Genomic DNA, 24364 nt, shown 5'->3' with positions numbered 1-24364 from the left:
TTTTTTTTTAATGAGATTGCCTTAAAATTTAAGTTGGTCATATTCTCCTGGATTGCTTCCTTAAAAGTTCATGTTAGGTTTAGTTATTGCAGGTTTTGCTGAAGATTAGTTCTGTAAAACATGCTCTGGGCGTGTTTCTATTTATGATTCATGAACCATGTGGTTGGTTAAGAAATCGCCATTTCCTACATAATATTAGCCAACCTTTAGATGCCACTTGCATGACCGCTTGTGTAAGAAATAAGATGCAGCCTACTTGTCTTACCTCCATATTTTGGTGCTCAGAGTTTGTGGCTTCTCTATCATGTTATGCCTTAAGAACATCTGAAACTCCAATTCGTTGAACAACGTACATAACTTCATTGGCATAATAATTTATTTCAGACTTCTGAACAATCGTTATGTAAGATACCTTGAAGATAATTATGAAACAAATGCTAAGAAATATTATCCCTGAATGAATTCCTTTCTGTGACTTAAAATCCTACCTATCAAACGCCCCATTTTCCTATATTAGCCAAGCAGAGAGATTTTCAGATGGTGGATCTCAAAAGTGAATTCCTTTTCTTAAATCTGGTGCTCATGGGGATACGGGAGCTGTTAATATGACGTAAGTGCATTCCCAGACTGAAAGAAATTACCAAGAGTAAGAGAAGTTAAACATGACTTGTCTTGGCATTCCTCTTAATTGGTATCCCTTCTTCACGACTCAAACCTATACAGGAATGCTTGTGCACATCAATGATCTGTACAAAGTGAAATTTAGCAAACCTCAACTAAGTTTTAAGCAATGTCAGCCAACCAAACTAGCTTTACTAGTTGCAAAATTTTCTTTTGTTTGAAAAGGCTAGTTTTCTGATATAATCCAATGCAATAATTCAAACGAAGAAAACCAGAAGAAGATTGACGAAACTAACCGTGAACCATCTAGGGTAAATGTTCAGGGGCTGGCAGTGGATCTAAACTCAGTCTCAAATGCATCTTCATGGAAACCTATAACAGCATGATTCCTTACCCAAAAAAGGTGGTCAAAGCTCTGCCAAATTCGTCCATCAGATCAGTCATTTTTCTGGAAATGTTCCAAACTTCCAAATGGAGAAAATTCTCTCTTTGCTCTTTCTATGGGTTAATGCAATGAAATTCTGGACTGGAAATCGAAAGATGGTGAACCCCATCACTGCTAGTTCCAGCCGCCTAGCACTGAAAAAGGTCAAGAGATGGTCTACGGTGCATCACTAGATCATATCCCCACCTCATATTAGTAATATTAGATCATAACTGGTGTATACTTTTTTTTTTTGGGATGAAGGGATCCTTGCAACAAGGGGGGGTTGGAACTGCCTTTTGACAGGATTCCCTAAAACTTAAAATCTTCACTATTTTCTCAATGTCTAGAATTGTAAATGTTAGGTATTAAAATGATCATTTTAACATTTGCATGTGCGGACCTCTTGAGATATACACATTCCTTCTCTGACAGACTTTACTATTGATTTTCAACCAAAAAATTTAAGGATTCACATGATTTTATCGGCCGTTTACAACAAAAATTTGAAAAAAACAATAAAAAAGAACAGATTGGTGCGTTAGCTTTTCAACGCCACTAAGATTGCCTCGATCTGATGAGCGATTTGAGAGAAACATTCTATGAAAGATAAACTTTTTAGACATATCACCCTTTAACTAAAAGGTAGATCAATTTTTTTTTCAGACTTCGTGAAGTTTGCATAAAATATATGCAAACCTCCTTATATACGCAAAAAAAATTGTGCAAATCTACCTTTTAGTTATATAGTGCGATACATTTGAAAAGTCTATTTTTCAGAGGTGTTTTTTCCAACTTCTCATCAGATCAAGGCGATCTTGATAGTGTTAAGCTAACATCGCAATCTATCTATCATTTTTTTTATTTTTTCAAATTTTTGACATAATTAGCCAAAAAATAACATAGAACAGATGAAAAAGGCATAGCCGTATGGTTCATCTCTTATTTTAGGAACTCATAAATGGGAACCCTAAAAGGGTTTTCGATTCTAACTCAAAACAAGAAAATTAAAGGCTTGTGAATCAACTTTTCATTGACTCTAAACACACAAGTTTTCAATGTAAGATCAGAGAGATACAAGTACGAGAACAAAAAAACTTATATATATATATATATATATATATAAGAAGTCCGTACATGCAAAGAGTAAAAAAGATTTTTTAACACCCAACATTTGCGGTTTTGAACATCGAAAAGATAGCAGAAATTGTAGAGTTTTTAAGAAAACACATCATATTTATCGTACAATAGTAATTTTTCGTAAAACCCCAAACCCCACACCAAGAAATGTATCCAGTTTCAGCCTCACAAGCAAAGGATGGACACCCATGAGTTTCGAACATGTGACTTTCTGTCAACTTGGTAACATTTATAAGTCGCCAATTATGGATGTTTGTACCAACAGGGCCTCCGCTTGTCTGGCAGGAGCAGTTAGTGCACGGCACCATGTGTTGGGACTTTGCAAGTTCGAATCCCAATGGTATTTGGTTTTATAACTGGTAGGGGTTTGCCTAACTTCGCTTTCTCTGTCGAAAAAATTTATGAATGCGTGTACATGGAAAACACTACACTAACCCAGCCCGTTGTTGTCATCAAAAGGACGTTGAGCTCCATGCAACTTTTAACTTTCAGGTAACGCTTTCCAGTTCATTACCTGGATTTTTATATATTAAAATAACAAAGCATATTTCTTATTAATTAAAAATTAGAAACTCCTTGTGTCTTATTTTTCAACAAATTTATGAACTCGTGTGGACTTTATCATGCCAGTCATTGTGACAGCTTTCAACCAGTCATAGATGATATTTTGATTTTCTCAAAAAAAAAAAAGATAAATCAATAAACAAAAAAAAACACAATAATATATTGCCAGAATCCAACATATGTCGCAATTTTTTCAAAAAACTGTGCTAAACTTGTTAAAAAATCAAATATATTTTTTTCTCCCTCATGTTTTTCTTTTTAATGAGGCAGTAAATTTGCCTACCCAACGCAATGACTAGACAATTTGTAGTGCAAAATGTGCAAGTGGAATGGATTACATCATTGCATTTATTCACATAGTTGTACTTAATTATCCAGCAACCAAAGCGCATTCACTGACAGAAACAAAAGAACAAAATGCAATAGAGGCAAAAATGTTCACACACAAAAATATATTTCATATATTTCAGGTTTAATTCCTTCCAAGCAACATTAGTTCATACTGTGGGAGGATTACTGGTTCATCTTTAGGAACCCGGGAATGGTACAGCTGAATCAACCTTGACTTTGTCTAGTCTGACCGTTCCAAGAATATATTCTGGCAGTTCATTCTCCTCCTTGGCCTGAAAGAATATCACAATCCAAAATGCACGTCAATAATCTCAAGATTAATACAGTCCACGTGGCATAAAAATACGGATCAATACATCGCATGATGGTGCTCACTCGTGTCTGGTAATAGCGATCCAGGTTTGGTTAGTCTAGGATTGATTTGTATGTGACAAAATCATATACTGGCCATCTTTATTTTGGTTACAATGGTCTCCCAATTTTTATTTCCTCTTGATGAAAATTTTCCTTTTTCATTCTAAGGAAAAAAGAAGTTAGGGGGTGTTTGTTTCATGCCCTCTAAAAGAGGACCTCTTCCCTGAAGTGGGTGAAACAAACGTCTCCATGGCAGATATGAGGTGAGGATCCACATAATATATTCAAAAAAGTCTCTTTCCCATCAAAATGGAGACACTGGCCCGCCACAGAGAAGTCTCTTCCCTAACGCGCTTTCTCGCCTGGGCATCCCTTTTATAGGAAAGTGGCTTCCCTTTGGTGGGGGCAAACTAAACACCCCTTTTAAGTTCATGCATGGAATTAGTGGACTCTATTGATGACACCCCTAATTGAGGGGATTAGTTATGATGTGTCACTGATTGTTTCTGCAAGAACAGTGAAAACTTTGGTCCCATTTCTGGACAACAATTTTCATGTACGAACAACAGAGACATATGACATTGTAAAACCCACAGTTAAAAAAAAAAATTAATTGTATTGGACCCGGACCGGGTCGGGTCCGTACCCGACCCAGGCCCGTCATCAGTAGGGTTTTAAAATAACCCGACTCGAGAAGGGGATTTTGAGAAAACCCCCTTCCCGAGTGCCGCTCCCCGCCTGCGAAATCGAGCGGATTAAGGAAACCCACCGAGGGTTTCCCCATTCATCGCCCCCCCTGTGCCCTTTAAGAGCAGCGTAGGAGGGCGAGGGGAGGCACGCCTCCCTCTCGCAGCCCTTCGCCCCCATCGCGCCGACCTCCTCCTTCCCTGCGCACGCCACCAACGCCGCCGTCGCTGCGACCCTCGCCGACGCCGGACACCGCCGTCAGTCTCCTCCCAGGTTAGTACCCTCCCTCTTCTCCTCCTCACCCCCCGCTCTGTCAACTCGCCGGGAGGCCGACAGGCGGCGCATGGCCCCTACCGCGCCCTCTCGCCTCTCCTGTGCCCATCAGAGGCTCGACAAGTGGCCTACAGCCCCCCTGTTGTCCCCTTTTTCTCTGGGGGTTCGCCGGAGTGTCGTCAGGGGACCAATGGCCCCTGCGACACCCCCCATCTCCCCTGTGGGTGATCAGGTGACCGACGGGAGGTTGGTTGCCCCCTGTCACCCCCGTCCCGATCTCTCTCTCTGTCGCCAGAGGTTGGCCCCCTGCCGCCTCTCGGCTGTCGGCAGGGGCTGGCCCCTGCCACCTTATTGCTGTCGGCAGGGGCTGGTCCCCTGCCGTCTCATGGCTGTCGGCAGGGGCTCAGCCCCTGCCGCTTCGGTGCCGTCGGCAAGGGTTGGCCCCCCTGCCGCTTCCATGCTGACGGCAGGGGCTGCCCCCCCTGCCGCTTCGGTGCTGACGGCAGGGGCTGGCCCCCCTGCCTCTTCGGTGCTGTCGACAGGGGCTGGCCCCCTGCCGTATTGTTGCTGTCGGCAGGGGCTGGCCCCCCTGCCGCTTCGCTGCTGTCGGCAGGGGCTGGCCCTCTGCCGCCTCGTTGTTTTGACTTCTAAAAATTTGAAAACTTTGAAAAGTCAAGTTTTAAAAGAGTTGAAATTTTTTTGGAAAGAGAGAGAGAGAATCCTCCAAGGAGGAAACTCTCCTTCCCCAGCCCATCTAGGGAGGGCTGGAGAAGGGGGAGGGCATCACCTCCCTCTTGGCCTATTTAAACATAAAAAAAAAGAAAGAAAGAGAAAGGAAAAAAGAAAGAGGAAAGAGAGAGAGGAAAAGAGAGGGAGAAGGAGGAAGAAGATGAGGAGAGTTGCTCCAGCCCTCCACCCACGTTTTTCAACCTTCACCTTTATTTTTTTTCTTCATTGGATAGTCAAGGTATGGGTTTTCTCTATTGAATCAAGTGAGAAATTGATATAGATTGGATTTCCATGCAATAATTTGATGGAAATCCATGGAAAAAGTGTTTATATCTATGTTTTTGCAAAAACACATGGAGGATGATGCATGGATCTTCCTCCATGGTTGTACTCTTGATATTTTCATTCTTTCATGCAATAAAAATTCTGTATTTGCCAAAACAGAAATTTTATTGGTAGTAGATGTGCGTATTTAGAGGTTTCTTTTGGTGGATATCGATTTCCACGGATATACTTGTGATCCTTTCAATCGTTCCTCACATAAAAATTTTGGTACATGTTTTTCTTTGTTGAAACAGATTTTTTTATCATGATCCAAATAGCATGTGTAGTGCTTGTTTATGTTAGATTAATGTCTATGTAGAATTGTGGAAGGCATGCAAGTTGTTTCTGATTTTCAGCGTGTACTTCTCTTAAATAGTTGCATGATCATAGTATGAATCCGCATGTGTATCTTATACCGTGAATGCTTATGATTATTACTCTTGATCATGTGCATGTATAACTATATAGGAATACATATGAAATATGTATGCTGCTAAATGCTTAGATTAAAATTTGTCCAAGTCTACCGTGACCCCCCCTGAATGGTTTATCCTTCTAACCGTGATGTACAATACTTTTCAGCAACTTCTGCGGTATTAAACTTGTGAACTGCTTTCATTCCTAAAATCATTGGATATTCCATGTCCATGCTCCTGGCAATTAATTGTAATTGATACATTGTGACTTTGTCCTTCTCTTTGTAAATGCACCAAGACATTCTGAGTTCTTTGCTTTGGTAGGATTTGTCATCCTTTTCTGCGTATGCTACAATCATATGTCATGCTGGCAAATCACTTGAACCTTTGCTGACATTTGACATCGGCGATCATGTAAAAGAATGCACATCTTCATATCTTGGACTTGGTTCTTGCTATGTCCCTGATTTTGCACATTTGTGTTATGTTCTAAAGTCTTGATCCCTTGTTTTTTTGTTTCTTTTTCTTTTTCACAATTTGACATTCCATTGTTCTAATAGTACTATCAAGTCTTGACTTGGTAACTTTTGTTAGAGATTTAGGAATTTAGTGTCTATATTTTGCACACATTGTCATATTTTCTGTATTGACAATTTGACTAGTCAAATATCCAGATGTGTATCCATGTATTGTGTCTGTCTTCGAATCACCCATTTCCCTCTCCAGGTCATACTGATTTTCGGAACTGCTCATCTTTTTAATGGAAAAAGGAGTTTCTAGCTGTAATATCTGCTTTTGACTAGCGTTCGAACCTGTCACATGGGTGCGGGTGCAGGTGCGACACGGGTGCGGCGCAATTTTAAAAGTTTTGGACACGGGGACTCGGCTATATATATATAATATCCTGTGTGCATATATGTGGATATTGTCCTCTAAAGTTTGGCAACAACATGAGTGTTTTTATAAACTTTGCAAATTGTACTTTTGCCCTTGCAGAAAGGGGGGTCCTAGGGATCCCCTCGGCGCGGGTCCCGCTGTGCGGTCAGCGAGCGGGGGTCCAGGGGGGACCGTAAGGGGGCAGCACCCCCCGGGATTTTTTTTCCCTGGGGATTATGTTTGAGACTCATGTTATATATATATATTTTAAAAAAATATATAAAAAGATCATTTTTTTTTGTTTTTTACCCTAAAAATGGATAATTTTTGGACTCAGTCAACGTTGACCGAGTCCAAAAAAGGATGGACTCGGCCTCAACTCGTTGACTGAGTCCGACTCGGCGTTGACCGAGTCTGGGCCGTGTCCGAAGCCGCACCCGTGTCGAGGCGTGTCAACTGGGGTGCGGCGCCTCCCTAGCCGAGTCCGTGTGACATAGGTTAGAACCAATTATTCTGAATATTGTATAGTTTTTTGATAATTTTAGTTTTTTTGGTTTGTTATAAGTATTGAGTGGTAAGAAGAGCATAAGAACAAGAGAGATCTGTATAATGAGAAGTGTTTCATCTATCTATTGTAGCTTGTTTGAGCTTTTAGTTACTTGACAAAATACTTTTTTTTTTTTCCTTTTTCTGATTACTCAGAGAAAAAAAAACATCAACAACCCTTTTGTTTTTGGGTGGTTTCGGCTGGCTGGCAGCCAGCCGAGGGGCACTCGGCTGACTGCGAGGCCAGGGCAAGTGGTGCATGGGCCGTGTGGTACCTTGCCAAGCTCAGCCGACCCAGTCGACTGGGTGCTGGACTATATTTTACAAAAACAAATATGATGAATGCTATTCCTTAACTATCCAGACTTGTGGACAAATGACAGGTCGATTGAATCTTTATTCATGTACAATATGGCTCATATGGAAGCTTAGCTTAGCATATTATTTTTTCAGAATACTGGCTAATCGTGTTAGACATGGCTCTTTGCACACAGGTGAATGGATATGCTAACATGCTTAGGCTGGATTTGTTATGATTGATTGAGATATCGTTGCCTAGTTGAGGTGGAACTGTAAAGGCCCCGGGTCTCTGAGAAGATTTCTGCAATTGTTTAAAATAATAATAATAATAATTTTTCCCACTTTTTTCAAGGGTATGAGTTGGGGTTGTTATATATATATATATATATATATATATATATATATATAGAGAGAGAGAGAGAGAGAGAGAGAGAGAGAGAGAGAGAGAGAGAGTAATGCATTCCTTAGGCCCCCTTTTTCGTAAGGCCCCTTTAAAAATCGTAGTTTTAAGTATATTTTCTTACATCTAACACTGTAGATGTGATCTATAGGTTTTGTTTAGTGGGAACCGGCTTTTGGATCGCCGGAATCTGACCAGTATACAGGTTTTTCCGGTGATCCAAAATCAATGGCTATGAAGGCACTAGTTTTTTCAGGCTTATAAAAATATGTTTTTTCTTTGAAAAAAGATGATCCAAGAGTATATTTCCACTAAATCGAGCATGCTAAACACATCTAATGGTTCAGATCTATCATAAAGCACTTAAAACCTACGGGACAGAACGAGAAATGGGGCCTAATATGTTCAGTTCTCATATATATATATATATATATATATATATATATATATATATATATATATATATATATATATATATATATGTGTGTGTGTGTGTGTGTGTGTGTGTGTGTGTGTAAGCCTCATTGTGAGTGTGACAGGAAGGGTGTACGTAGGGTGTGCTTGAGTGCCTTGTACATTTTTGTATGTTTTTGTTATTAATAAAATTGTTTATTTTATTTATTTCTTGGTGTTTTTATGAATGTACCAATATGTTCTCAATATTTTTGCCTATGTTTATGCTTCAGTTCGTTTTTGCTTTTCATTTGGCTGTCTCGGATCCCGTGCCACTTTGTAACTGTTAAAATGTACCTATTATATATATATATATATATATATATATATATATATATATATATATATATATATATATATATATATATATATTCTGTTTATTACATCAATACCCGATAGGGGTATGTTTGTAATTTCACAGTTGTTTTAGAAAACAACTATTTTTTCCTTTTTGATCAAATGTAATTTTTATTATTTATTTTTTTATTTTTATTTTTATTATTTTTGAGGACCAAAAGGGGCTCAAACATAGAAGTCGTTGGAGCCCGACCGTTGGGGGCTCCCAACGACTCTATGGGAGCCCCCTTTTGGCTCTCCTTTTGAGGCCCTTTGGCCCTCCTTTTTCCTCCTCCTTCTCTTGTATAAATAGGGGTGATCCCCTTGTGTATTTTCTTCTTGGAGAGCTCCTCTCTCATTTCAATAAGAGGCTTTGTATATTGTTGCCTTCTTAAAGGCTTGTGCTTGTATTGTCCCTTCGTGGACTTGTGATATTTTCTCTTTTATTCATTGTTGTATGTGCTTGTATGCACTCTTTATATTTCCGCAATATCTCATTACATGGTATCAGAGCCACTCGATTCTTGAAGGAAAGGTGTGGTTCGTGTATCTCTTATTTTGGTGGACATCTTCTCACTTCTTGGCAACATCATGGAGATGGTATCTTCAAGAGAGGCTACTTTAGGCTTGAAGGCTCCCATAAGCTTTGGACAAACGGGTCTAATGTGACCCGGCTCATTGCAATAATGACAAACAATCATTTTTCTTCCTCCATTGTAGTTCCCTTGTTTCCCAAAATGAGGAGGCTTATAGGTTCTAACATTGTTACCCGGTTTGGATACGGCAAGGACTTCATCAACATGCTTACTCATGCCAAGCCTTGTCTCCTCTTGAGTGATTTCGGCAATAGCATCCTCAATAGGAGGAAAAATAGATCTATGGAGAAGTGAGGATCTCACTTGCTCAAATTCGGGGCGTAGCCCAAAAAGAAATTGAAACAATCGCTCTTGTTCCATTTGTTTTTGTCTTAAATCAACATCTTCCATAGAAACCCACTTTGGCTCTAAAAGAGCCAATTCATCCCATAGTGGGTTAAGGGCACTATAGTAGTCTTGAATGCTAGAATCACCTTGCTTGGTGGTTCTAACTTTTTCTTGCAAGAAGTATGCTCTTGCAAGATCCTTTTGGGTATACATACCCCTCATAAAGGACCAAGCCTCATTGGCTCGACGAAATTTAGCTATATTAGCACATACCTTAAGCTCCACATTGTTCATAAACCACGCAAGGATTTTTGCGTGATTGCTTTCCCAATCTTCTACTTCCTTTTGATGATTTTCAATGGCCTTGAGACGAGCATCTCCCTCAAGAGTTTTTTCTTGATCTTCTTCCATTTTTGTGAGCATAAGCTTCGGTTCCGGAACGGTCCCCATGACATAACCCCAAAGCTTCTTCCCTTTGAGATTATTCTCCATTGCCGATGCCCACATCATATAGTTCTTTCCATTGAGTTTGAAAAAAAGATCAAATTGCCGACCATGGATGTGAAATATCTTTCTCATCTAATGGTTGCTTTGTGCAGGATCTCCGGTCCGGGAAGCGGATTGGGCAAGGCCATAGAAAGGGAGACCTCTATTATATGGACCATCTTGATCTCCCTACAAATTTTTTTTGTTCTTATGTCCAAGAAAAAAATATGGAAACTTGGCATAAAAGACTTGGTCATCCAAGTTATTCCAAAATGTATCTCTTTCCTTTTGGAAACAAATTTTGTAAGGAAAAAGAAATTAATTGCAAAGATTGCATTTTTGGAAAAATGAAGTCTATTCCTTTTCCAACTAGATCTTTTTTCTCATCAAGGCCTTTTGAATTGGTGCATTCGGATGTTTGGGGTCCTTCTACGGTTATGTCTAAAGGGGGTTATTCATATTATGTTACGTTTGTTGATGACTTTACTCGGTATGTTTGGATTTATTTCCTTAGTCATAAGTCGGAAGTATTTACTTTCTTTAAAGATTTTCATAAAAAGGTTCAAAATCAATTTCAAAGTAACATATCTATTTTAAGATCCGATTCCGGTGGTGAATACTTATCTCACGAATTCCAAAATTATTTAAGCCAAAATGGCATTTGTCATCAAAAGTCATGTCCTAGGACTCCCCAACAAAATGGCCTAGCGGAAAGGAAACATAGGCACATTATAGAAACCGCTAGAACATTGCTTGTGTCTAGAAATATTCCAAAAAAATTTTGGGCGGAAGCCGTTCTTACCTCAACCTATCTAATCAATAGAATGCCCTCCTCTAAGTTAAAAAATGCTTCTCCCTATGAGAAACTCTTTAAGTTTTCACCCGATTTTAATCGACTTCGTATTTTTGGTTGCAAATGTTTTGTCCTACTACATAAAAGGGATAAGTTATCTCCCAAAGCAATTGAATGTGTATTTTTTGGATATGGTGAAAATAAAAAAGGGTATAGATGTTATGATTTTAAGAATGATAAACTATATGTTTCAAAAGATGTAACATTTCTCGAAGACGAAAACGGTTTTGATAAAATAGAAGAGACAAATGAAATTGATTATGTATTCTTATATGATCTTATTGATGACATACAAGAAGATTCACTTGAAAACATAGATGACACTCACGAGGTATCCCCTCTTGACATAACACTCTCAAATGATAATAATTCAAATACAAATGTTCATGATAGCAATGCCAATATAAATGTTTACTCAAGAAGAAATCAAGAAAAACCTATTAGTGCCCTAGAAAAATACTCTCAAATTTCCGAATCCATTGAGGAACCACAAGTTAGGGATTCTTCTAGAATATCAATACCCCCAAATAGGTTTGTCTCCTATGACTCTTTAACTCCCAACTATCGGGCATGTTTGATAACTCTACACTCTTATTTTGAACCAACCCACTATAATCAAGCTAAATCTATACCTCATTGGGTTGAAGCAATGCAAGTTGAACTAAATGCTTTAAAAAAGGCCAATACTTGGGAAGTAGTTGATCTACCCTCACACAAAAAACCTATTGGTTGTCGTTGGGTCTTCAAAGTTAAAACTAAAAGCGATGGCTCGTTGGAACGATATAAAGCAAGATTGGTTGCTAAGGGATACTCCCAAGAATATGGTATTGATTACGAAGAAACATTCGCCCCCGTAGCTCGTATGACAAGTGTCAGAACCTTAATAGCTGTCGCATCAACCAAAAAATGGCCTATTTATCAACTTGACGTAAAAAATGCTTTTTTAAATGGAAGTTTAAGTGAAGAAGTTTATATGGATCCACCACCCGGAATAAATATTAAGCAAGGTCAAACACTTCGGCTTTTAAAGGCATTATATGGTCTTAAACAAGCTCCTAAGGCTTGGTATGATCGTTTTAGTGATATCATGATAAAATTAGGATTTCATTCTTGTTATACTGACACTGCTCTTTTTGTTAAAAATGCAGGTTCTAGTATCGTAATTTTGTTGCTTTATGTTGATGATATGATTATCACTGGAAATGATCAAAGTAGTATTATTAATGTTAAAAATATGTTAAAAGATAATTTTGATATGTCTGATTTAGGTTTTCTCAGATACTTTCTTGGAATTGAGGTTGCATATTCTCCTAGAGGATATATTTTGTCACAGATGAAGCTTGCTGCAGATATATGTTCTAAGTCTGGGATTTCTGATGATAAGAAGGTAGAGACTCCCGAGGTTATTAATGCCAAGTTACGGTTAGAAGATGGGGTTCTTCTGGAAGATCCTACACCGTACCGACAACTCATTGGGTCTCTTACATATTTAACCATCACCAGACCAGATATCACTCATGCGGTTCACTCAGTCAGTCAATTTCAGCATGCTCCTACAACCGTGCATATGAGTGCGGTTCTCCGAATCATTCGCTACATTCGGAATACCATCAATAAAGGGCTATTTCTATCCTCCTCTTCCCCTTTGAATCTTCTTGCTTATACTGATGCAGATTGGGGAGGTAATCCCAATGATCGAGTCTCAACTACTGGTTTTTGTGTCTTTTTAGGGGACTCATTAATTGCCTGGCGATGCAAGAAGCAGCAAAAAGTTTCACTCTCATCCACTGAAGCTGAGTACCGGGCAATGGCAACCACAACAATGGAACTTGTATGGCTTCGCAGTTTGCTTAAAGATATGGGAGTTGATATTACTGAAGCCTCCAAGCTGTGTTGCGACAATAAGAGTGCCATCTATATCGCAAGCAATCATACTTTTCATGAACGTACGAAGCATATCGAAATGGATTGCCACTATGTTCGTGACGAATTTTTACGAGGAACTATTGCTCTGCCATATGTCACTTCAGAATATCAGTTGGCAGACTTCTTCACCAAAGCTCTTCCAGCTCCTCGGTTCATGTTTCTTCTCGGCAAACTTTCCGTCCTTCCCCCGTAAAGTTTGAGGGGGGGTGTTAAAATGTACCTATTATATATATATATATATATATATATATATATATATATATTCTGTTTATTACATCAATACCCGATAGGGGTATGTTTGTAATTTCACAGTTGTTTTAGAAAACAACTATTTTTTCCTTTTTGATCAAATGTAATTTTTATTATTTATTTTTATTATTTTTCTTTTTATTATTTTTGAGGACCAAAAGGGGCTCCAACATAGAAGTCGTTGGAGCCCCCAACGGTCACAAATGTGACCGTTGGGGGCTCCCAACGACTCTATGGGAGCCCCCTTTTGGCTCTCCTTTTGAGGCCCTTTGGCCCTCCTTTTTCCTCCTCCTTCTCTTGTATAAATAGGGGTGATCCCCTTGTGTATTTTCTTCTTGGAGAGCTCCTCTCTCATTTCAATAAGAGGCTTTGTATATTGTTGCCTTCTTAAAGGCTTGTGCTTGTATTGTCCCTTCGTGGACTTGTGATATTTTCTCTTTTATTCATTGTTGTATGTGCTTGTATGCACTCTTTATATTTCCGCAATATCTCATTACAGTAACACGTGTCTTCAAAGATTATGTTTTCATGCTCGTGTACCAGGCTAACTAATGCAATATTCACAATTTCTTGGCTGATATATATGTATATTTGTTTGTCGCTATCTATCTATCTATATACATATATATATCTATATATCTATATATCTATATATCTATATATATATATATCTATATATATATATATCATGAGTTGTGTTGTTCGTATGGACAGCTCAATAATCAGATATCATGACAGGGCATATAATCTACGCATTAAAGAAAAATGCTAGTTATAATAAAATGGAACCTGGAAAAGATACACTAACACGCTTGTGTATGTGTGTGTGTCTAAAGTAAGGCTGAAGTAAAAAGAAACATAACATCAAACCTCCGACATTTTACCATGAAATAGGCAAGCATAAATCTGCTTTTCAGATGAAATTTCATTCAAATAAGTTAGTGGAGTGACATGCCATTCCACCAACAGCCCACAAGACTCACCTTTGCCAGCAAAGGATAAGCAGCTCAGAATCATTAAGCAAAATAGTACATGATTTACCTTTTTGCTGGGTGGTAGAAGTTCCCTTTAAAACCAAACTAAGAAAATCAAATTCCCAGATGTTCCCAGTAATATCAAGGCACACATAGAGACTAAAACACAGAGTAACAAGAAACATGCATATGCATGCACCTGGAAGGTGTCAAAGTCAGTCTACTGGCCACAGCTCATGATTATTAAGTATTAAAATACTTGTTTAGTTATAAAAAATAAAAGAAAAAAGAAAGGCAGGACGGTCAATCTCAGAAATCAAGTACACACCTCAATGAGAATTGCAAGATCAACAACTAAACTCGTAACATATCCAAGAACTAAACTGATTATACTCCTTGCAACAGATGAAGATCCGATGTCCACATCTATCTGCACATTGATTGATTTCATACACATGTTAAGAAATAAAAAAGCATGGAATAACACAAGAACATATATGTTAAGAAATCAAATAACTAAACATGACGGTATAAAGAAGGATACCCATCAAGCAGCAATGAGAGGCATTCAAGGGCAACAATTTCTACACTCTGTAGATGCTCAGCCAAAAGAAAGATATTTATAACTAAGGGCACATACACTTGGTCATTTTAAGACTCATGAGAATCATTCCCTCATTGGAGGAGTCACAAGCTCCAAACTGTGACTCCAACTCTCACATTATGTGAGATAATGAATCACATTTGATTTGTTCTCATAGCCCCATTTTTCTCATGGTAGCAATGACATGAGAAAATGGGGCTTGTGAGAATCATTCTCTCACAAATGTGAGAAATTATTCTCACAAGCGGCCAAATAAACATGTCCTAAAAGTCTTTTCCCAGTTATCTAATGGACAGAAATGAAATGAGTCTAAAGTTAAACCACCAATCAATGTAACGACCCCAACTCATACCCCTTTAAAATGCATTTTTTTTAAACCATTGCGGAAATCTTTCTAAAAACCCGGGGCCTTTACCGTTCCACTCCCAATTGGATAACCAAACACACCAGAATAGAGTTTACACTTATCACACATACCAAACCAAACCAAACCAAACCATTATTCATTAATTTGAATGAAAGAATGCTTAAGCAATAATTGCAAGAGACATATCAGAGTTATTTAAATGACATAAAAGTAAATAACAAAAAACTATAATAACATGGAAAAAAAATTAATTAACCTTGGATTCGGGTCGGATTCGGACCTGGACCCAACTGAGGCACCACCTTTGTTACCATTTAAAGGACGATGAGGCCGAAGGGGGGGAGGTTCTTGAAACCCCCTTCCACCCCGACTCCTTTGTCCCCATCGTCTCTCCCGACTCCCATCTCTCTCCTCTGCATTGCCGAGCACCGCCACTGACGTCGGCGACCTCCCGTCTTCGGTGAGCTCCTCTCCGGCCGCCTCCCCAGGTACGCACCATCGCCCCTCTCCTCCTCTTTCGCCTGTCTCTCTCTCTTTCCCCCTCGTTTCTGCGTTACGCAGGGAAGGGGCGCGAGCCACCTCCTTGCTGCCCTAGATCGCAGGGGAGGGGCAAAGCTCCCTTCCTATGTCGTGCAGGGTAAGGGAGGGGCCGATTCCCCTCCCGGTGCCCTTTGGTTGCAGGGGTGGGGCTGAGCCCACCTCCCTGCATCTCCGTACGACAAGTGAGGGGCTGAGTCTCCTCCCTGCTCCCTGTTCCTCTAAGAAACCGACAGGGGCCTTTGGCCCCTGTCTCGTTTTCCTGTTAAGCAAATCGACAGGGGCCTTTGGCCCCTGCCTCCACTCCCAAAAGCCGTAGGGGGGTTGTTGGCCCCTGCGCCTCTCTTTCTCTCTGCTCATTTTCCTCGCAGGGACCATCGGCGCCTGCCCTTTTTTTTGCTTTTCCAGCAGAGGCTGAAGGCCCCTGCTCATTTTTCTGTTCCAGCAAGGGTCGAAGACCCCTGCCCTTTTTGTTGTTCCAGCAGGGGCCATCTGCCTCTGCCTTTGTACCTTTCCAGCAGGGGCCATCGGCCCCTTCCCTTTGTACTTTTCCAGTAGGGGTCGATGGCCCCTTGCCTTTTTAAATTTCCAGCACGGGCCGAAGGCCCCTGCCTTTTTAAAATAACCAGCGGGGGCTGATGGCCCCTGCACCTGTTCTTTTTGCGGCAAGAGTCGTTCGGCCCTGCCCCAGCCCTATGTATTGGAGAAGTTGGGTCTTCTCCTTATTTTTGCTTTTGTCTTGGTTGCATGTTAATATCGCATATTTGCAGCTACGATGGATCCCGCTCGCGCTCCGTGACCCGAGTCGTCAATCGTGTACACCCGCAGACGCCAACAAACTTGCAACTCTCCGAGGTAGGGAAAGATTGCACGGAGGACTTGGATAATTGAAATAAGTTCAATTAAACTAAAAGCGATCATTAACTAAATATATATATATATATCTATATCTATATATCTATATATATATATATATATATATATATTTATACGAGTATGCACTTAACTCAAGGACGCAGTTGTGAACACCCCATATTTTCCAAAAAAATCCAAAAAATTCTCTTTTTACCCCTGGCTACATCTTCTGAATAATCAGGTTAATTTTTAATCAAATTTCCATTCATTTCTCGGATTTGCTGGAATCCAGACTCAATTTTTATATCTAAACCAATCCTGGACCCAAATCAGATATCCGGATCCAATTCTGATCCTGGTTTTTCTATTCTTCAAAAAATAAAAAAAATCGATTTCTTTATATTTTCTCAGAGATTTGTCTCAAACTCAGGGTCCGTTCTCAATTCGAGATCTCAATTCTAATGTTTTATCAAAATTTCTGGATCCAAATCCATTTCTGAAATTAAATCGGATATTTTTCACAAAAGCACCCTTTTGCTAAAAAACCCTTTTTGAGAAAAACTTTTTGAAAGAGCCTTTTATTGGAAAATTTGAAAAAAAAAAAACCCAAAGAGCCCCTTTGAAAAACCTGCAACGGTTTTCCGTTGCGCTCGATACTCTCTCTCTCTCTCCCCCCGAAGCTCTCGATCCTTCCTCCATCCTCTATTTAACAAACCACAGAAGGGCCTTCTCAGATCACCCGTTATCACCCCAACACCCTTCTCTCTCCTTCTCAGATCATCCATCTTCACCCCTCCACCTTCCTCTTTCACAATCGCTTTTCATCCCACCATCGCCATATCGACGCTTCTCTTCTTCTTCTTCTTCCCCTTCTCTTCCTCTCTTCTTCCTCAATCATCCGAAGGTGGTCAACTCCGTGCAACTTTATACAAAAACCCCTCTTCCTTCCCAATCGAAGCATAGACCGCGACCGCAGAGAGCATCAAAAGATCATCTCTATCCTTCTGCAATCGGATCTTCCATCAAATCACAGTAGGTAACCCATCTTCTTCCCTTCTCTTTTATATTGTTTATCTCCTTTCCGGTTTCACATCATTCTTTATTAAAGTTCTCATTTCCGAGTTTCCTTCCTTTTAATCTTCCGTAGAAATTTCATTTTGTGTAACGCCCCAAAATTTCGAAATTGTAAACCTTTTTTTAAAATGGTTTAAAAGGCTCGAAAATCCTTTTTATTTCAGAGTTTATTTATAAAATCAGCGGAAGCATTTCTTTTAAAAGAAAAGAGGGCAAGTCGATAATCTTGGGTACGTTAGCTAAAAGAGCAAAAAGACAAAGGCATAACTTGCAAATATCTAGATGAAAACATTCGTATTATAAATAGTTTTTAAGTTGTACAAAATTTGGATTTCCTTAAGAAATCCGTAACAAAAACCCAAAACGATCAGGACAAGAGTTGCGAGTGGTAACAATGGATCCTGAAGACATCTCGCAATCGCGTCATCGCCTGCTAAGCACCTAATCATCACCTGTACCGATAAAATGGGTTAGTTTCGTGAAAAACTAGTAGGTGCACAAGTAGACAGAAAAGTCTGAAAGAAGCACAAATAATTAACTATGTGTGACGAGTAACTAAACAGTGCCGTCAGGGGACCAAAGGCCCCTGCGACACTCCCTCACCTCTGTGGGTCATAGGGAATCCGACAGGAGGTCGGTTGCCCCCTGTCACACCGAGCTCTCTCTCCCTGGCAGGGGTTTGCCCCCTGCCGCCTTTCGATCTCCGGTAGGCAGGGGCAATGCCCCTGCCGTTTCCTATTTCCCGGCAGGCAGGGGCTCGCCCCTGTCGCCTCTTGGCTTCTGGGAGGGCAGGGAATATCCCCCTGCTGCCCTTGATCCTCGGCACGCAGGGGGCAGGACACCCCCCTGCGGCTCCGTGTTTTTGCCAGGCAGGGGTCGAGGCCCCTGCCATTTGTAGGTGCTTCTGGCAGGGGCCGAGGCCCCTGCCGTCCCTTGATTCGTCAGGCAGGGGCTGGGGCCCCTGCCATTCCCCATTTTCGTCAGGCAGGGGCCAAGGCCCTTGCCATTCTTTTTGTGCCAGGCAGGGGCCGAAGCCCTGCCATTCCCTGTTCATCAGGCAGGGGCTGAGGGCCCTGCCTTTTGTTGTTCTGTCTGGAAGGGGCCGAAATCCCCGGTCACCTAATCCTACCCTTGCTCCCGTCGCACCAGTAAATTAAATTATCATAATTGAATACTCACACTTTTGCAGACTTCGCATCGAACCCCGCTCTGGCTCCGCGGCCTGAGCCTCGTATCATCTACACTCGTAGACGCACGCAGCTGCACGACATCCCGAGGTAGGGGAAAGTCGCACGAAGAGTTTGTATGAACAAAATAAAATAAGACTTCTAAGATAGAATAGTTATTTTGCATACCTGCTTATCTGAAGAAGTATTGGCTGGTCAGAGTTTTACTCTTTTTGATCCTTTTGAAATTGCATGCTTAATGTAAATTCTTTGGGTAGACTCATTCTAGAAAGAATCAAATAGTTTTAATTGGCATACCTGTTTACTTGTAAGATTACTAAACTCGTGATTGTCTGTTCTGCATGCCTATTCTGTTGGAACTGCATACTTAAGGTAGACTTTATGAATATACTCATTTATGGAGAGAAAACCATTGAAATTGCTATTGTAACCGAACCTTAAGGCATGCACGGTATGAATTTTATGTGAGGTCATGGAGTATCTTGAAGTGGGAATCAACACTTTATTGTTTTGATGTGATATTATCGGCCTCTACAGACCAATTGCTCAAAAGAGCAATACATGTTATGTATGAACCAAAAGAATCATAAAACATTATATGTTGCCCTCTCATCGTAGTCGTACCTCTAGGGAGGTACAACCGTACTTTTGGACAAGTACGTCCCATGTGGGTTACGATGGTTGGAGGATGAGGTTGTAGCAACCTCGATGCATGCAATTAGCACAATGCTGAGATCACATAAATGGTGACCTTTCGCCTTCACAGGCAAGATGCTCGAGTGGGTCTAATAGACCAGAGCATGTAGGATGGGGCGGCGGTTAAGAAACCCCCGTCGTACCCATTCGACCTTCACGGTTCATCAAAGAGAGGATGGATGGTACAAAAACTCCGATGGACAGGTTGTTAACAACCACCCCACGGGCAAAAGACCCGGCTTCCCCAGTCATCGGAGTTAGGGGAATTGGGATTACCATAAATTATCCTAGGTGGTAACTCCCAGGTACTTCTGCAGAAGTTGGATGCATCCATGGGCCACGAATGCCTTCGGGGATTTACTCTCTTGGTCACTGACCGTCCCCTTAGGAGCGGACTCAGTCAGCCATCCGGGTTAATGAAAACACCTGACATAATAAACCCCCGGATCGGTCTCGGCTGTTTCTACGTTTCGCGTCTGTGCGTACCCACAGGCCAGTTAATATCAGAACTTAAACAATATCTTCATAAATAGTTGTAGATGATTGAGACTTGCACTGCTGGAAATGCTTCAACTAACAACTCTTTGCACATATTACACTTGTTAGAATAGATTACAATTGTATTGATTGCTTCAATATCATAACTGTTTATCTCATGAATGTCCTGTTTTATTTTCATTCTACTTATCTGTTCGTGCACCTACTGGTTTGTTATGAAACTGACCCATTTCATGGGCAGGTGAGGAGTAGGACTTCACTGGCGGCCGATGGCGTGGTGCAACATGGATCAAGATTTATCTTCTTTCTGCTGGCGGCTTGGCTCTGGGTCTTTTTTGGAGTTTTCTTTAGATTTATTGAACTTTGGAACAAAATGCTCATTTTGTAATAAACTGCAGATTTTTAATCTATTGCCTTATTTCTTCAATTCCTTTAAGTTGTTGTACATGTGAATGATGGTTTTTCAGCTAACGTACCCAGGATTGTTGACTTGTGCTCCTTTCTAAATGTCTTCCGTTGTCGTTTTTAAAAGTTAAAACTTTAAATCTTTGAAAGGTTTTTCGATAATGTTTTCGAAATCACATGTTGAAATTTTGGGGCGTTACAAGCTAGTTGAGTTCGTTCCTAAGGGGACAGCCATTAGCCGAGAGAGGATTCCCCAAAGGCGTTCGTGGCTACGGATGCATCCTACTTCTGCAGAAGTCCAAAAGATCTACCACCTAGGATAATATCTGGTAGTCTCATCCCCTAACTCCGATGACTGGGGACACCAAGTCTTTGCTCGTAGAATGGTTGTTAACAACCTGTCCATCAAAGTGTGTGTACCAATCCGTCCTCTCCCTTGACAGACAACAAGAAATCGAATGGGTGTGTCAGGGGTTACTTAACCAACGACCCATTCTACATGCTCTGGTCTTTTGACCCAATCGAGCATCTTACCTGTGAAGGCGATAATCAATCAATCTGTAATGTGGTTTACCAATGTGCTCATAGACTGGTCGAGGTCGAATGACCGTCTCAACATCCGTCGTATTACTCGCACGCCATGCATGTCTATGAGCACGTTACGAGGAAGGGTTTTAGGTCCTTAATAGGAGCCTCAACAACATGATTTGCAAAGATATAATATCATCATTCTAAACTTTTGAAATGGCCGATACCATGTGCCATCTTATAGCATGTGATTTTCTCGAATCTCACATTCGTTATCGTAGTGTCAATATGCAACACAAATTTTGACACTGATAACGATAAATGGTAAAGGCGGATTTCGCATGAGAAAATTACGCTCACAAGCTTGCTCGAGTCCCGGATGTTGGGTAATCTCGAGCTATGTCAGAAAAGCGAACTAGAGTAGAGGAACTACTCCTTCTGAATGCTTGATTCAGGATGACCCGCTATGATGCTTCAAAACCAACATTTGTTTGCAAAACCGCATGTTCGATATAAAAGGACTCCTTTCATCCAACGAGGTAGCAAGTTTTTAAGACAGAAAGTAGCAAATGTGAAAGCAAAAGCCTGGGTGCAAAGCACGACGGCAAACATAGAACAAGTAATGCGAAAACAACGGACAAGGATCGCGAAACCACGTCCTTGAGCTAAAGACAGAAAGCAGGAAATACCAAAGTAATAGCCTGGGCGCAAAGCGCAACGGCAAATTAAAGACAGAAAGCAGGAAAATGCGTAAATAAAAGCCTGGGCGCAAAGCACGGCGGCAAATTAAAGACAGAATGTGAGCTCTCGACGACGACGATCCGCATAACTTTTCTGCCGGCTCTGGGCAGTACGGAGTCACTCCCGAATCAACTGCACTTGCTGAGTGTAGTGTTGTAACACTACCAGAGAATCCAATCTTCGCTCGCCGACCTCGTCCCAGTAGAGAGGTGATCGACAGGGCTTCCTGTACAAGGCCTCGTAAGGGGCCATCCCGATGCTAGCGTGATAACTGTTGTTGTACGCGAATTCTGCCAGACTGGTATGAGAATCCCATTCTCCTTTCCAATCCAACATGCATGCACGTAGCATGTCTTCCAAAGTCTGAATCGTGCGTTCAGACTGCCCGTCGGTCTGAGGGTGGAAAGCGGTGCTAAACTTCAATTTTGTACCCAAGGCTGACTGCAATTGTCCCCAAAACCTTGAGGTGAATCTAGGGTCGCGATCGGAGATGATGGACACTGGAACACCGCGCAATCTTACAATCTCCCGAACATAGAGGTCCGCCAGACTGTCGAGTGACTGACTGAGGCGAATTGGAAGGAAATGTGCCGATTTGGTAAGTCGATCGCCGATCACCCAAATCGCATCATGCTTTTTTTGAGTCTTCGACAAACCAACGATAAAGTCCATAGTGATGTCTTCCCATTTCCATTGTGGGATTTCAATCTGCTGCATTACTCCGCCAGGTCGTTGATGCTCGATCTTAATCTGTTGACAAGTCAAACACTTGGCGATATACTCGGCCACGTCTCGCTTCATTCCGCTCCACCAATAACCTCGCTGCAGGTCTTTGAACATTTTCGTGCCTCCTGGGTGGATCGTGTATCTGGACTTGTGAGCTTCCGCGAGAACCTCGTCTCTCAAAACAGGATCATTTGGGACCCAGAGGCGATTCTTACGCCATAAACTTCCTTCAGACAAAAGGGGGTATCAGGCTGTTGTGCTTGAGCCTTCAGCTTTACGTATTGCGCATCAATCCTTTGCGCAACAAAAATCTTTGCTAAAAGCTCAGGTTGGGCCACTAGACTGGAAAGTCTGATAGAATGCTACGTGACAGCAAATGGTTTCCAAGAAACCAGTTCCTCAAAAAGCTTCCAATCAGCGTATAATTGATTGAAAGAAACACCGGAAGCCTTGCGGCTGAGAGCGTTAGCCACGACGTTTGCCTTCCCTGGATGGTAGGAAAGGGTGAAATCGTAATCCTTTAAGAATTCTAACCAACATCGTTGCCTCATATTCAACTCTTTCTGCGAGAATAAGTACTTAAGGCTCTTGTGATCCGTAAAAGCCTCGAACTGTTCCCCGTATAAATAGTGTCGCCATATCTTCAAAGCGAAGACCACAGCTACTAACTCCAAATCATAGGTCGGGTAATTCTTCTCATGGATTTTGAGTTGGCGCGAGGCGTAGGCGATTACTTTCCCATATTGCATCAGGACACATCCCAAGCCTGTTCCTGAAGCGTCCGTATAGATCACGAAGCCGCCTTGTCCTGAAGGCAAGGCCAAGATAGGAGCGGTAGTAAGTCGCTCCTTCAGCATCTGAAAACTGTTTTCGCACGTATCGTCCCACACGAACTTAGCCTCCTTTAGCAATTTTGTCATAGGTAGAGAGATTTTGGAAAAGTCTTGGATAAATCTTCGATAATATCCACCTAATCCAAGGAAACTTCTGATGTCACGAACATTCCTCGGTTGTTGCCAATTTAGTACGGCCTCCACCTTGGCAGGATCTACGGATACGCCTTTCTCAGATATAACATGACCCAAAAACATAACTTCCTTGAGCCAAAACTCGCTTTTGGAGAACTTAGCGAACAAACACTCCTTCCGCAGGGTCTCCAAGATTATGATCAGATGTTTGCGATGTTGATCCCAGGTCTCCGAATACATCAGGATGTCATCGATGAACACAATTACGAAGGTGTCTAAAAAGGGTTTGAACACACGGTTCATGAGGTCCATGAAGACTGCAGGAGCGTTGGTGAGTCCGAAAGGCATGACAGTAAACTCGTAAGGCCCATACCTGGTTCGAAAAGCTGTTTTGGAGATATCATCTCCCTTAATTCTGAGTTGATGGTACCCAGATCTAAGGTCGATTTTAGAGAATACCCTAGCCTTCCTTAGCTGATCGAAAAGAACAACGATGCGAGGCAACAAATACTGATTCTTTATTGTGGCCTGATTGAGCATTCGATAATCAATGCACAATCGCAATGATCCATCCTTCTTTTTAACGAATAGGACAGGAGCTCCCCAAAGCGAGACACTGGGGCGAATGAAACCCAAATCCATCAACTCCTGCAATTGCTTCTTGAGCTCCTTGAGCTTCTCGAGCTCGGCTGGCGCCATACGATATGGAGCTTTAGAAATCGGCGTGGTACCCGGTAGCAACTCGATGTTGAATTTCACTTCACGAGGCGGGGGAAGTCCTGACAACTCCTCTAGGAAGACGTCTGGAAAATCACGAACAACCTCCAAATCTCTGATCGAAACTTGCGAATAGCCAAGAAAGGCACAAGGAATGGCCTTAGGAGAAAGTTTGTCATTCTTATCAGTAAGAACAAAACATACACCCAAAGACCCTTAACCTGCTATAATCAGGTTCCTTATCGTATAATTTTTC

At 41.2% G+C, this 24364-nt stretch overlaps 1 protein-coding gene across 1 annotated transcript in view; it reads right to left on the bottom strand.

The window, feature by feature from the left end:
- Positions 1-3074: 3074 nt before the first annotated feature.
- The window catches only part of LOC149847969 (ENHANCED DISEASE RESISTANCE protein (DUF1336)), a 320270-nt gene continuing 298980 nt past the window's right edge, over positions 3075-24364 (bottom strand). Inside the window, exons 21-22 of the mRNA XM_090011056.1 lie at positions 14534-14635; positions 3075-3372 (exon numbers count right to left, since the gene is read on the bottom strand). Coding sequence (XP_089867182.1) covers positions 3277-3372; positions 14534-14635 — 198 coding nt within the window. The 3' untranslated portion in view covers positions 3075-3276. The remainder of the gene's footprint in view (positions 3373-14533; positions 14636-24364) is intronic.

Source organism: Nuphar pumila, chromosome 1, assembly GCF_984573655.1.
Source record: "Nuphar pumila chromosome 1, dmNupPumi1.hap1.1, whole genome shotgun sequence".
In the NCBI taxonomy this organism is placed as follows: domain Eukaryota; kingdom Viridiplantae; phylum Streptophyta; class Magnoliopsida; order Nymphaeales; family Nymphaeaceae; genus Nuphar; species Nuphar pumila.
This window is presented reverse-complemented; position numbering and strand designations above follow the sequence as displayed.